At 43.5% G+C, this 14,407-nt stretch overlaps 1 protein-coding gene across 1 annotated transcript in view; it reads left to right on the top strand.

Moving 5' to 3' along the window:
- The window catches only part of LOC147707477 (uncharacterized), a 62,851-nt gene that overhangs the window by 47,073 nt on the left and 1,371 nt on the right, over window positions 1–14,407 (top strand). Inside the window, exon 2 of the mRNA XM_086925651.1 lies at window positions 6,125–6,271. Within this exon, the coding sequence (XP_086781777.1) occupies window positions 6,125–6,271 (147 nt within the window). The remainder of the gene's footprint in view (window positions 1–6,124; window positions 6,272–14,407) is intronic.

Genomic DNA, 14,407 nt, shown 5'->3' with positions numbered 1-14,407 from the left:
TCCGGCACCAACAGACCCACTCACACACCCAGTCACACACAGACACATATACACCCACTCACAGACCCACTTATACACTCTCACACAATCACACAGGCGGTAACAGGCCCATTGAGAGAGCCACACATCCACTCACATATCCATGCAGGTACTAACACATCCGCTCACAGACCCAAACAGGCACTCCGAGACCCACTCACAGATCCATGCAGGTACTCATACACCCACTCACAAACCTATGCAGTCACTCACATACCCACTCACAGACCCATAGATCCACTTACACACCCTCTTAGAGACGTTCACGGGCACTTGCACACCCACTCACATACCTATGCAGGCACTGACAGATCCACTCACAGTCCCATATATGGAGTCACACACCCGCCTACAGACCCACACCCCCAATCACAGATACAGTAACAAACCTGTACAATTGAATCCTAAATGTACTGCTATATATTGAATATGTGCTTTTGGTTAGTAGAACTGCGACAGATCGGCAGAGGTGAGAAAACATTTTAAAAAAAAGACTTTAAAAGAAGACCTGTGTTTGGGGAAATGGGTCGCTCTATAAAGAGCCTTTGTGTTTACGGTGTGCAGATAACTACACATAAAACAGGATGCAGTCTTTCAAGTTGTTGAGGAACACCCTGCTGCCTTTCTCTGTGAAATAAACTCCATAATTTAAATATATGCCATCCATATCAAAGCGTAAATTGTTGTTGTATATTGAGCCCATGTTGTGGTCTCTGTGGAATGCAGAAACTGTTTTATTGGCATGTTTCCCGGCTTTGTCTATCTGTGGACAGAATTCATTTGACTACTTCTACTTCTGCCTTTGGCAAATGTTGGAGAACACCAAGGCAGTGTGTGGAAAAAGTGCATTAATGTACCAAAGGTACCCTTCATTAGGAATTACAGTCAAACCCCAGTGAGTGTGTATAGGTCATTGCCACCACAATGCACAATCATAAGGTCTGGATGGTGGCAATCCACAATGCTTTTTACCAAAGGCAGCAATTGATGCCACTTTAATCCTTTGTGCCAATCAAAGTAATGTTCACATTAAATAAACCCAAGTCTCTGTCAATGCCACCCTTTCTAGAACTCTCTCAGACCCACAACATAAAACTATGGCCCACAATCCACACTCTAGCCATTTTGAAGGCAAACTGGAGTTGCGCACAGGAGAAGGCTGTAGCTGAATGAGACGGTTTTCAAAATGAAAGGCAGTTACAATGAAGGACAGCATCTAAATAAAAAAAAGCATATTTGATTGGATGCTGGTAATATGCAGGTAGCTAAAAATAGGTAGTGATTTTGAGTCATTACAATTACTTCTGTGATTGGCTCTGGAAGAATTAAAAAAAGTTATGCTGGTCGGGATACACGTAATATTCCAACAGTCAGCCATGCCTGTTACAGTTCACTTTGAACGTAGCATGGTGCTCACAGAAAGGGTTGTGAACTTTTGATCTAGTGCTAGCAGTCAGTATTTCAAATATGGTTACTGTGGAAACAGAGCCAAAAAGTCATGGGGGGAAAGGAACAAAAAGAGTAGATTCTAAATCTGAGAGCGCTAAGTGGTACAGAAATATTGCTCTTTAGGAAGTGTTTGGTTTGTAATTTAGGGGCATATTATCAAGAAACAGCGTTAACATTATCGCTGCTTTAGCAGCAGAAAACTGCAGCTAAAGTGGCGATAATGGGCTTGATAATATGCCCTTGTGAATTCCCACAAAAGCCCATGTTCTGGTGTGAACATGGGCTTCTATGGGCATTCTCTACGGCGTATTATCAAGCCCATTATCGCCGCTTTAGCTGCAGTTTTCTGCCACTAAACCGGCGAAAATGTTAACGCCCTGCTTGATAATATGCCCCTTAGTTCTTTTTACAAAGTAAAGTGTAAATGCCATGCTTTAACAGCAGATAGTTAAGTGGGTTTGGGGGCTCCCATTTAGATTTGTGGATCCGTCATGAAGTTACACGGTTGTGTCGTGCTGAGTCAACCCCTTCCAGGACACTATCTAATTGGACTTCTTAACAGGAGTCTTACAGAGGAATGGAATGGAATGGAATGGAATGAGGATTTGTAAAGCGCGTTGGCTACCCAGGGGCGTCCCAGCGCTGTGAAGAGATTGAGTTGAGCCGGAAAGGCTGGAATAAGTGAAGCTGAATGAAGAATTAAGCCGAAGTATTGCTGAAAAGCCAAGTTTTAAGAAGTTTACGGAAGGTGAGAAGGTTGGGTTCTGATCTGATAGGGAGGGGAAGGGAGTTCCAAATCCTGGCTAGGTTGTAAGAGAGCGAGCGGCCTCCACACCTGGCCTTCCTAATGCGTGGTACTGAGGCGAGGTGGGAGGTCGCGGATCTGAGTGAACGGGAAGGCTGGTAGGCTTTCACCAGGGGGGAATTGATAGAGGGGCCTGTTCCCCAGTAGGAGCGGTGTGCAATGCACATGCTCTTAAATTCGATTCTGGATCTCACCGGGAGCCAGTGAAGGTCCCTCAGTCTGGCTCTGACTGAGGTTTGGCGAGGAATATCCAGGAGAATTCTTGCCGCGCAATTTTGAATAACCTGGAGTTTAAGTGTAGATTGTGGGGCCCCAAGATATAGGGCGTTTCCACAGTCAAGATGGGAGAGGATTAATCCTTGAACCATAATCCGTCTTGAATGGAACGGAAGGAGAGGGAGAATTTTACGGAGTAGTCTCATCAGCCCGAAGCAGATGGCAGCAAGCTTGGTAGCTTGATAGTTGAAGGTTAGAGTATGGTCGAGCCAGATGCCTAGGCTCTTGATTTGCTCCTTGGGTTGCGGGGGACTTCCTAAACAGAGGGGCCAGATAGGATCAATGGATTTCGCGATGTTATTTCCAAGGAGCATTATCTCTGTTTTGACCCCGTTGAGTTTAAGACAAGAGCCAGACATCCAAGCAGCGACGGCTTCCAGGCATTTGTGTAAACTGTGATGAGAGTTCAGGGGGGGGTCCAGTGCTACCACTAGCTGCGTGTCGTCCACATAATTGACGATCTTCACACCAAATGGGCGGACGACATCAGCTAGGGGGCGTAGGTAGACATTAAAAAGGGTAAGGCTCAGGGAGGAGCCCTGAGGCACTCCACAATTGAGGGGTCTACTGGCAGAGGGTCGAAGAACAGTGTCCATTCAGAAATGGTATAACAAAATTAAAATATGAGAGGAAAGTTGTGATTTGATTACAACATCTGTATCACTAAAAGCAGAGCGGGAAGGGTTGGCATTAATGGTTCCTTGTACAAATAGTGGTATACTTTGTATTTTTACTGGCAAAATATTCTGATACTGAAAAAAAATTGAGAACAGCAATGACATTTAACAGGTATGTCAATTGGGGTTTACCTTTAAAAAGTTGATGTATATAAAAAGTTATGGGTTTATATAAAGTGTAATCAAATATATAGGTTATACACAACAGTCAAAGGGAAAAAAAAATGAAGGGTAGATGATGACATTAAGGAAAACTACAATGAACAGCAAAGGATGAATAAAAATGTCTGAAGAGAAAATATAGTTATTTTATTAAGCTCCAATGAATGAATGTTTGGAAGTAGATATGGGTAATTTAGTATGTAATTTGCACCCACACACAGTGAGGTAGGCACTCACACCCTTAGTTACAGTGCCAAGAGGGTACTTATGTATGCACCACCAATAAAGCTAGAAAGACTCAGGCTAACATAGAGGGACATCAATCAAATCATTGACATAGCCATGTATTGACCTACACATCTATTTACATACTCATTCTCAAAGGTATAAAGGCGCTGTCATATCCTCTCAGATACAGATAAAGCTTTTCATGCACCCAGTACTCACTCAGAGAAAGATGAACAAAGGCATACATCCAGTTATATTTGCAGTAGTCCTCCCATACAGCTACTCATATACCTATTTACAATAACATAGAGTTACTCACACACCCAGTCAGACAGCGACAGCAGCACTCACAAATTTACTCACACAGTTACATATCCCAGTACTAACTTACACACCCAGTAAGTAATCCATACAGCCACTTACATACACATTTACAAACCCAGAGAGTTACTAAGAGAGCCAGCCATGAGCTGACCTAGTTATTTATATATCCAATGACACACCCACAAAGGGACTGATACACTCATTCAGATATGTACTGAAGAACTGACACCACCAAGTAACCCATCCAGACAAGTAGTCTTTAAACATGTCTCAGGCCTGCTACAGCAGAGCCTGTGTGTGCAGTTGTACTGCCAGACCGACTTGGCATTTAAAACTCCCTATCAAGTCTTAAACTCCCCTTTTTCTACATATAAGTTACCCCTAAGATAGGCCGTAGTATTCCATCAAGCAAGGAGCACAGCTTATTAGGTAAGACATGCTTTGAAGTTTCAGTGAGTTACATTTTTTGATTGATTTGAGTTTTATATAGCGCTCGAATGCCCAGGGGCATCTAGGCGCTGCATCGGAGGAGTCTGCCAGCAATGAAAAAGGAGGTAGGATTTAATTTGAAAAAAGCCACGTTTTCTGTGCTTTTCCAAAAGAGAGTAGTGTTGGGCAGTTTTTGATGGGTAGAGGGAGCATGTTCCACAATTTTATGGTGTTCAGGATGAAGATGCTTCCTCCTCAGTGAACTTTCCTGAATTTGGGTGTCTGGAGAAGTTTGCTCTGAGCTGAGCGTAGCATTTTTCAAAGATGATACCATGAATAGTGCTGTTTCAGGTATGCAGGTCCTGGTCCATGTACAGCTTTATACGCTAGACATAGAGATTTGAAATCTGTCCTCTTTTTTAACAGGAGCCAGTGGAGTTTTGTTAAGCCTTGAGAAAGGGACTGGAACTTGGGAATATTCAGCAACATCCTGGCGGCAGCATTTTGCACCCGCTGAAGTTTAAGCATGTGCTGTTTCTGAAGTCCCAAGTAACGGGCATTTTCATAGTCCAGTCTAGCCATTGCAAAGCTTGTCACCAGTGTTTTTACTGCGCCTGGGGGGATAAATGGTCTCATTTTCCAGATTGACTTCAGTGTTAGACAAACCTGAGAGGCAACTTTATTGATTTGATGCTAAAAGGTAAGTCAGTTGGCAAAGATGATGCCCAGATTCTTGACCTTATGCACAGGAGTAGGAAGAGTTCTCATGTCCCTGAAGACCTATACACCGAGTTATACATCCAGTCTCCCATTCATGCTGCGACTCACAAACATATGTGCATAAGCATAGAGCCACTAACACACCCATTCAGACAGCAACAGAGGCACTTACACATTCACTCACATACCCACATAGCACCTATGTATCCAGAAATAACAGAGCCAGTTGCACACACAGTTACATACCCCAGTACTCACTAACACAGCCAGTAAGCAATCCATATAGCCACTTACATACACATTTGAAAACCCACAGAGTTAATACATAGAGCCAGTCATATGCTACATAGTTACTTAGAAATCCAATGACACACCCAGAGAGGGACTAGTACACTTATTCAGATATGTTCTGAAGAGCTTACACTGCCAAGTCACCCATCCAGACAAGTAGCCTTTTAAATATGCCTCGGGCCTGCCAGTGCAGGCTGACTTGGCATTTCAAACTCCTTGCATAGCCTTAAACGCCCCTTCTACTGCAAATAATTCACTCTTAAGGTAGGCCGTAGGTGGGACATAGGGCAGTGTGCTTTGGGCTTAAAAGGTAAGACGTGCTTTCAAGTTTCTGGGAATTACATGCGTACTTTAAGATGCATATGCTGAGTTATGCATCCAGTCTCCCACCCATACTGCGACTCACACACCTATGTAGAACAGCATAGAGCCACTCACACAGCTAGTCAGATGGCAACAGAAGCACTCACATTTTCACTCACAAATACACAGAGCACTTATGTATTCAGCAGTAACTGAGCCAGTTGCACACACAGTAACATACCCATCACCCACTAACACAGCCAACAAGTCAGTCATCCATACACCAACTCATAAATGCACTTATACATCCAAAGTGGCAGACTTACACTGCCTGTTACAACTACTTATGCGGCCTTTGAATTGCTTATAGTATTGAAATTTAAAGTATGTACAGTAAATGTATTGTGTATTTGCTTTTCAGACATCTATTTGTATTTACAAAGGAAGATTAACAATGCAGAAAAAGACAGCCACAAGAAAAAAAACAGAGAAAACTACTATCTGCTTACAACTGACAGTGAAAAGGGACATAATGCGAAAAATGCTGTTAAAGAGAAAAGAGCTGCTGGTTAGAGATCAAAGAAGTTTCAAAAAATAGTATGTGGAAAAAAGCAAAATGTACAAAAGCATGCTAATAAAAAGTGATTTTTAAAATCAACTCAGGAGAAGGAGTAAGTGAAAGTCAAAGTGAGACATCTTATAAGAAAGCAACTAATTCAGCAACAAAAACATTATAAATTTAAGGAATTAAGAGTGAGAATGTTTCGTAGTAGAGCAATAGAGAATTTGATTCAAAACATGAAGCAGAAACAACATATTGAGAGTGTAGTTAATAAAGAATTTGTTGTGAAGCTGAAACTGTTTATTTTGATACTGAAGAGAATGAGAACACTGGACAAAATATTGTTGTCTGTGAAGAGAAAAAAACCTGAAAAAAAGACTTATAAGTAATTTTTGCACAAATCTTCAGAGGAGAATGAAAGCGTACATCTTGTACTGAGCCTTTCTTTAATGAAGAAAGATACTTGCAAGAGAACACATTAGTGCATGCAGTTGAAACAACTAGTTGATGCTAGGTAGTAAAAGATAGTACTCCCATTGCAAAAGAAGAGATGTTCCTAGAAATGTAAAGGAAGAGATAGCTGAAGAGGTACAGGGAAGGCGTAGATATGTCCCTGTGTATAAATGGTAGTATAGCAGTATTTGTAGTGATCCCCAGGAATCAATAGATATATTAAGACATTTTTTTATGTCATTTTCCAGGTAAAAGTGTGAAACTGAAAATTGCTATGTTGCAAGGATTAGATATGTGCAAAGTAAGGAAATATACTAAATTTCAAGGACATTCACTGGTGTGTTTGTCCAAGAAATAGTGCATAAGCACCTTTCATCATTTCCAGATTTTGGCTGTTCATCATTCAAAAATGTTAAATTTAGTTAGAAGACCTTACTTTGTAAAAAAAAGTCCTATGTTGTGTTTAGGAGAAATGAACAAAGCACTTTTGTATGGTACAGTATCAGAGGTTGAAAATGTTTGTGACAATATACAATTCCATTTCTTAGTTCATGAAGTAGAGTCTGGGGAAATGAGGAGTTGGTATGTCCAGGTGTAGAGGAACAGAACGTCAATATCAAAAAAATCCCTGTACCCTGGACATTAGCATTCATCTAATAGGCATCCAATTACTATTTTCTGGAAAAAAACTATACTATTTAGATCCAGTCTTGCACCCTCTCTGTATGTAGTTGGGTATATTCTATCTTTGCCTAGCTGTCCAAATCAAACCATTGTTTGTAGCTAAAAAGGGAGATTCCGAAAGGAATTCAACTCGACACATCCCCAGATGTCTGCTCAACTGAGACAGTACATCCACCCACACTTGAAAATAAATAGAGTGAAAAATGTGTGGTGAAAAAGAATGACACCTCACGGGCGAACAACCCTCGGGGCACTTGGCAGATGTTACCAGTTTACAGCCCCTTTCTCATCATCGGTTGCCATTCTTTTTCAAAGTAATATGAAGGAAAAGAGTGTCCAAAACAAAACCATAAGTGTAGTGAAAAAGGACAGGTGCAAAACAAAGGTCTCAAGGAATCGCTCCCTGATGTGACATCAAAAGTGATTAAAATCAGCAGAGACACCAATAGTACACCTTTATTAATAGATCTGGTGTGTACTGATGAAATAAAAAGGCTGGTAGCTTAACGTCGCATACCAATAACTGTAGCCAACATGTTTCACTGCCTTATGCACTTTATGGCAGATTCATCAGGGCTCACCACTCGGTCACTGCACCCGTGTTGGACATCATCATTATCGGAACTGTCGAGTTGGAAACACAGCCTTAGTTAAAACCACCTACGGACCACACTCCTAGCATTAATCATATGTTTGCATACTATTCGTATAGAAAAAGACCAAGTACCCTTGTACAGCCACGTCCTCTCGTACCAGCTGGCAAGGGATAGCTCTCTACCCAACTGTCGATTGTCGCATCAATCTAGAAGTAATAAACACGTTGTCACATATGTTGAGCGTTGATATACTGCAAACGCATTCACAGGACAACCCCTGTTGCTGCGTTGCTGCTATTCATTGTAAAATCAACCATGTCTCTCTTACATGTTGGCTCATGTTGCGTTGTTCAGAAACCATGTTAATTGCCAGCCTAACAAACTCACATTCACTCCATAAACACGGACCCATAGTGAATGGACCAAACGCATGCCGCACATTGCTCCCAGCAGTTTATGGTCTCATGCTGTAGCCTGTCATGTACCCCTGTACCCAAAAGATGCACTCATCAGGGTTCTGACACGCAGCCGTTGTTGTTATTAATGCCGAGTTTAAAACGCATGTCAGCCTCAGCACGCCAAGCACAAATCACGACACAAACTATCATTCTTCATGTCCCCAACTCCTCACCGTACGGGTACTAAACCAGACCCTTGAATCATCCCAGGAACGCCGAGGCTCCTTTCTGTCCACTTTTTAAACAAACCAAGTTTCCCGGACCCAGGCTGCCTCCGGTCACGTGGTGGAGACATCATGTGACCCTGGAGATTACTGCGGGCGCCATCTTTGAACGGAGTCACAAACGTGCAAATCACTGCCATTCCTCATTATAATAAACAAGTCCTCAATTTTAACGCATAGCGAAAAGGAGTTCAAGCCATGCAAATAACAAACCTCATGTTTAATTGTATTATCAAGATATTTCACGCAATCACATATATAAACCGGACTCACATCCATGTCCGGTGTGACCGTAGTGCCATTCACTATATGCTTACATTGCCCGTTGAGAGGCAACCAGTATAATTCTTAGCAACGACTTTCTTAATGTTCATAGGCAACCGCAATTTCTTTTTTTATTAAAAAAACTTTATTGAGAATACCTCTATTCAACAAACTTGGACACAGACCTATAGATACACAATATAAACAAAAGTGTCTAGCAATCCTGTATGCTCTTACAAAATAGCGCCCTTTCCAAACGGACACCAGGGTGCCAACAAGTAGACACCCAAAAGTAAACACTAGTGTCTTGCGGCTGTATGGCGTTAGTAAGGGTGAAACTACTCTCCACTTGCCATACTCTGATGTTTGTTGTGTGGCCTAAACACTCAGGGGATCCAGAAATCGATCCTATTGTTGCAGTCAGCGGCTGAGTTGACCCGCATAGCCAGTCGCTCTGGGGGACACTAAGGGCTCCGATTACCGGATGTTGAGCATTGACCATAGTTCTACCCCACTAACCCACTAAGGGGGGCAAAGGCAAGCTCAAAATACTGGAAGTGGAACACAGTGGAATACTGCAGGTTACTTTACTTCACTCTGTTCCATTCAATATTTTATTCAGACCCTGTGTGACACTTCTTTCTCTGAAAATCCATCTAGCTTCCTTAGCTAGTAACACAGCCTCAATGTTGTTGGGGTTACCCTTGACTCTCTCAAGCACCGTCCATGTGAAGCTATGTTTCTCCTGAAAACAGTGCTGGACTTACACGTAGAGGAAGAGAACACAGATAACTTTGCATGAGAAATAGCAAAGTTTAATTCAGTTTCTACAGAGAAACCAACCTGTTTGTATATGTTGTCAGCGCGCTCACTACAAAGGCCGAGCACAAAATGTTGGTGTGTTCTCAAAAAGTGAGCAGAAAAACTGTGAAAAGTGGCTAAAATTTGCTGTGAATTTATTTATGGATGAACGATTCGATGTGTTAACATGGCAGATCATTTTTAAGTATTGCTATGACAAATTAGAGAACAACGAAATGCCTGCGAGAGTAATACGTAATAAGTTTGATTTGGTTGAACTTCCAGAGGAACTTCGACATCTTAATGTTTATGAAACAATATTGATACAATCTGTACACCCTTTCCAAGCAATAGTTCATTTGAAACCAAAGACAGGGAAACTACCACCGACTAAGCTGCAGAAAGTCCTTAAAGGTAGAGTTTTACCTTTAGATTTTAAATGTAATGTTGAAACTATGCGGGCAGAGAGAGATATAGATGAAATGCTTATTATTCTAGTGAATGGTGTGCCCACTAAAAAACCCCCAAGAAAATGACAAGAACTAGTGGATGTGAATAAGCTGAAGAATGCTACATTCTATCTGAAACAGAATAATGTGTATCACAAATATGTGGATGTTCTCACAGATGGAAGTTGCATGGAAGACGAAATGTAGCCTTCAAGTTTGAAAAAGTGGATAGAACTAATTCTGAAGAAATCAATGAGCACTACAGTATCCATTAACTGCTTTCAAAATAAGTTATGGGGGATGCCATTGAACTGTACCCGATGAAACAAGATAAAGGAGCTCCAATAAGTGTCTGGGGAAAAAAAGTTTTGAAGTTCGCTGTTGTCTACCACTATTTCCAACTAGTGTAGGTGGATGGTATGAGGATCACCCAGTGCAAATACCAGCAGCTGAGTATACATCAACCATATTATATTCACAGTTCCCTAGATTTTGTCAAAGTATTTCTTATATATCCATCGGCTATTTGAAAGTGATTTGTCTGGACAATCATACGCTGTTGACCATATTCTTAAAACGTGAGTTAATGTACAAAATATGTCCACAAGAGACTTTGTCAACAATATTCATGAAAAAGATGAAGAGTTGGAATACATATTTGATCAATTTGATTGCATGCCAACGTGGCACCAATGAATATTAGTATAGTTGTCTTGGTGAACTAAAATATATGTTACAAAATTTAGGTGACCCAACTTGGTTAGTGACCCTCAGTTTACAGATTATGCATGGGAGGACTTGCTTGACTTTTTGATTGAAGCAAGCTATATTATTAAGGACATCAATCTTAAGATACCAGGAAAACTTTGCTCTTTTTTGATCCTGCAAATGATAGTTAGTATTTTAATCACAGATTTTAAGCCATGTGCACCTTCATTTGCAGCAAAAAAAAATCCACCTCTTGGAGAAGTCACTGATTTCTTTTGGCATAAATAGCACCAAGCAAGAGATGTTCTTCATATTAATATGTTGCTGTGGATTTAAGATGCACGAAAATTTGGAACAGACACAGATGAGTCTGTACTTTCTTTCACAGAGCAGTACGTTATATGTACTATCTCAAAAGACAGTGATGAAATAGGCTAAAAGAGCAAGTTCTGCATTTTTAATCACATAGGTGTGGAAAGTACTGTTGGCAGAAGTAGAGAGTAAAATGAAATTATTACACCAAGGGGCCGATTCCGATCCGGAGAAAAATCCGCCGTACGATTCGTATTCGTAGCCGAATCCGTACGAATGGGAAAGTACCATACGACCTGCGTAGTATGATTCATTTTCGTCGATTACTGTACGAAAATCATCGCACCGTACGAATCAAAGTCGGTGACCCGTACGAATTAGATTCGGATATCCTTCCGTACGATTACTAAACATGCCGTACAACAACATTAGTACAATTCGGTGCGGAAAGCCTGTACGCGATTCGTACGGGCCAAAGTAGTCGCGCATGAAGACTGATTTGTACGGAAACATCTCCTAACAGCAAGCGGCAGCGAAACATACCAACCGTGTACCCCTCGATGAAGCGAACGAGAACCCCAACACCCCAGCGGCCCGTACAAGTCACCCGCATGCACACCACACGCACACCCCCCTCAAGCGAACGCGACCCCCAACACCCCCAACGGCCGTATAAGTCAACCGCACGCACACCCCCCTCAAGCGAACGCGAACCCCAACACCCCAACGGCCCGTACAAGTCACCCGCATGCACTCACACCACACACACACACCCCCCCTCAAGTGAATGCGACCCCCAACACCCCCAACGGCCCATACAAGTCACCCGCACGCACGCACACCACACGCACAGCCCCCCTCAAGCGAACGTGACCCCCAACGGCCCGTACAAGTCACCCGCACGCACGCACACCACACGCACACCCCCCCTCAAGCGAACACGAACCCCAACACCCCCGATGGCCCGTACAAGTCACCCACACAAAACCCCTAAACCAACACAAGGACTATTCAAATTAGTCGTACAACAACACTAAACATGTCTCCTGTGTACACACCATTGACAAACAAAGTTCTGGCCACAGCCAAACAGAGGGCACAAGTCACACCCCCCCATATAACACACACACCACCAATTCAAACTAAGCCACACCCACAAGTGAACCAATAAAAGTGGACACACATACAACCCAACATCCTTTGCAACATACCTATTTGCAAAAAGTAGAGCCTGCCAGCACATCACCAACTGCACCCATTAACCTTCACACATACAACCTATTACATATACACCCACACCACCCCTTCACAATCAGACACACACACCATCTTACATACACACCATCACCCTCTCAATCACACACACCTCACACCATGACCACACAAAAGAATCCAAAGTTCACCAACCCGGAAAATGAGATCCTTGTAGATGAAGTCATCCGAGTCGAGCCCCATCTGTTTGGCGCATTGGTCAGACAGACCAGCATAGCTGACAAAACTCGCTTGTGGGAGAGGATCGTTGACAAGGTCAATGCTGTTGCACCCATCAGGCGCACCAAGGTGGAATGCCAGTCCAGGTGGTATGATCTGCGGAGGATGGTCAAGAAGAAGATGGACCTGGACTACGCCGCTGCACACCACACTGGTGGTGGTGGTCCCTGCAAACCTCCAGTATACCATCCAGGGAGGAGAAAGTCATGACCCTGCTGCCACCCGTGGGAGTACACGGAGGAGAAGTGTGGCTCAGTGGTTAGAGGCGGCAGACCCGGAAGCTGGGATCGACCGTGGACCACGGTTCGATTCCCCGCCTCGGCGGGTCTCGGGCTCAAAATTCCACGGCCTCGACAATTCTCGCTCCGGTGCCTACTCAACTCACGGGATCTCACTCTGCAACTCTGGGCAATAGCTTGCTTAATCTCCACGACGGCCCCTCGCGGCGGGATGCCTGGCTTTCACCCTGTGGACACCCTGCCGGGGCTTCTCACAGGGGAATACCAGGACGGGTTCCCTAAGCAAGCGCCAGGATGCCCTTTGGGTGACAGGTTGCGCTATATAAATACACCTACATTTACATTTACATAGAAGGAGTCATTGAGCCTGGTGAGTACACAACAAACACATGTAATATGGTGGAACTTACCACAGTGCACAGCAGTATGGGGGTGGGTGGCCATGAGTCACAGATGTGCAAAACTGTATGGGGGTAGTTGCAAGGTGGAGGCAGAATGGGCGGAAGGCATAGGGTAGGAGGCTGCTCTCATCCCATATGTCCCAGGTACACACACAAGCACCATGCTGAATGCATAGGGAGTGTGAAAGTACAGACAAGACAGTACACCACACAAATCTATTTTTTCCATGTTCTTAAGACATGTTTTGTAGATGCATCATTTGGTGACACAGTAAGGCAGTGTAGCAAGCGAGTGAGGCCGAACCACCTGTCTCCATCCCTCTGTTGCCCTCTTCCATCTATCTGTCTCCCTCCCTCCGACAGTCTCCCTGTGTCTAGCAACCTCTGTCTCTGTCCCTCTGTCTCCGTCCCCCTCTAACTCCGTCCCCCTCACTCTCCCTCTTTCTGTCTCCCTACCTAGGTCTGGCTTACACACCCTGTCACCCTCCTCCCTCTGTATTACGCCTACAGTTATCCTCCCACGGTCAACCCACCCCAGTGACCTGGGCACACACAGTCACACCCCAGCACATCATAGGTCCATTAAAGACCATACACCAGAGTGTCGAGGGATGTTACTCAATTACCAGCAGTAATGTGTCAACTGCCTGCGGCAATCCCAGCATTTGCAGGTGACACAGTACTGTTTCAGGACACACAGTCTGTAAAGCTCTGTAGTAGACAATGGGCCCTGGTGTAGGCAGAACAAGGCACTCCCGTGAACATTGCAAACAAAAACTCCAGGACAAGGTCAGACATCCTGTGTAGGAAACCTCAACCACGATCAAGGTTGCATGTCTCATGAGGGCACAGCCAAACCACAAAAAAGATGGAAGATTGCAAATCACATACCAACTACTAGCATGGCCCGTCACACCCCGTACAGAAAGTAATCCCATGGGGACAGGCAATGGAGTGCCATACTGTCACAATGGTCATGTACCACAACTAAACACTCTCTCATATGAATACACATACAACAATAACATGCACAGTGCAGATGCTCAAGTCCATTGTGCCTCT

The sequence above is a fragment of the Lissotriton vulgaris genome, chromosome 6 (assembly GCF_964263255.1).
Source record: "Lissotriton vulgaris chromosome 6, aLisVul1.2, whole genome shotgun sequence".
Lineage (NCBI taxonomy): Eukaryota > Metazoa > Chordata > Amphibia > Caudata > Salamandridae > Lissotriton > Lissotriton vulgaris.
Note: the sequence above shows the minus strand (reverse complement) of the source record. Positions and strands in the feature narration are given on the sequence as shown.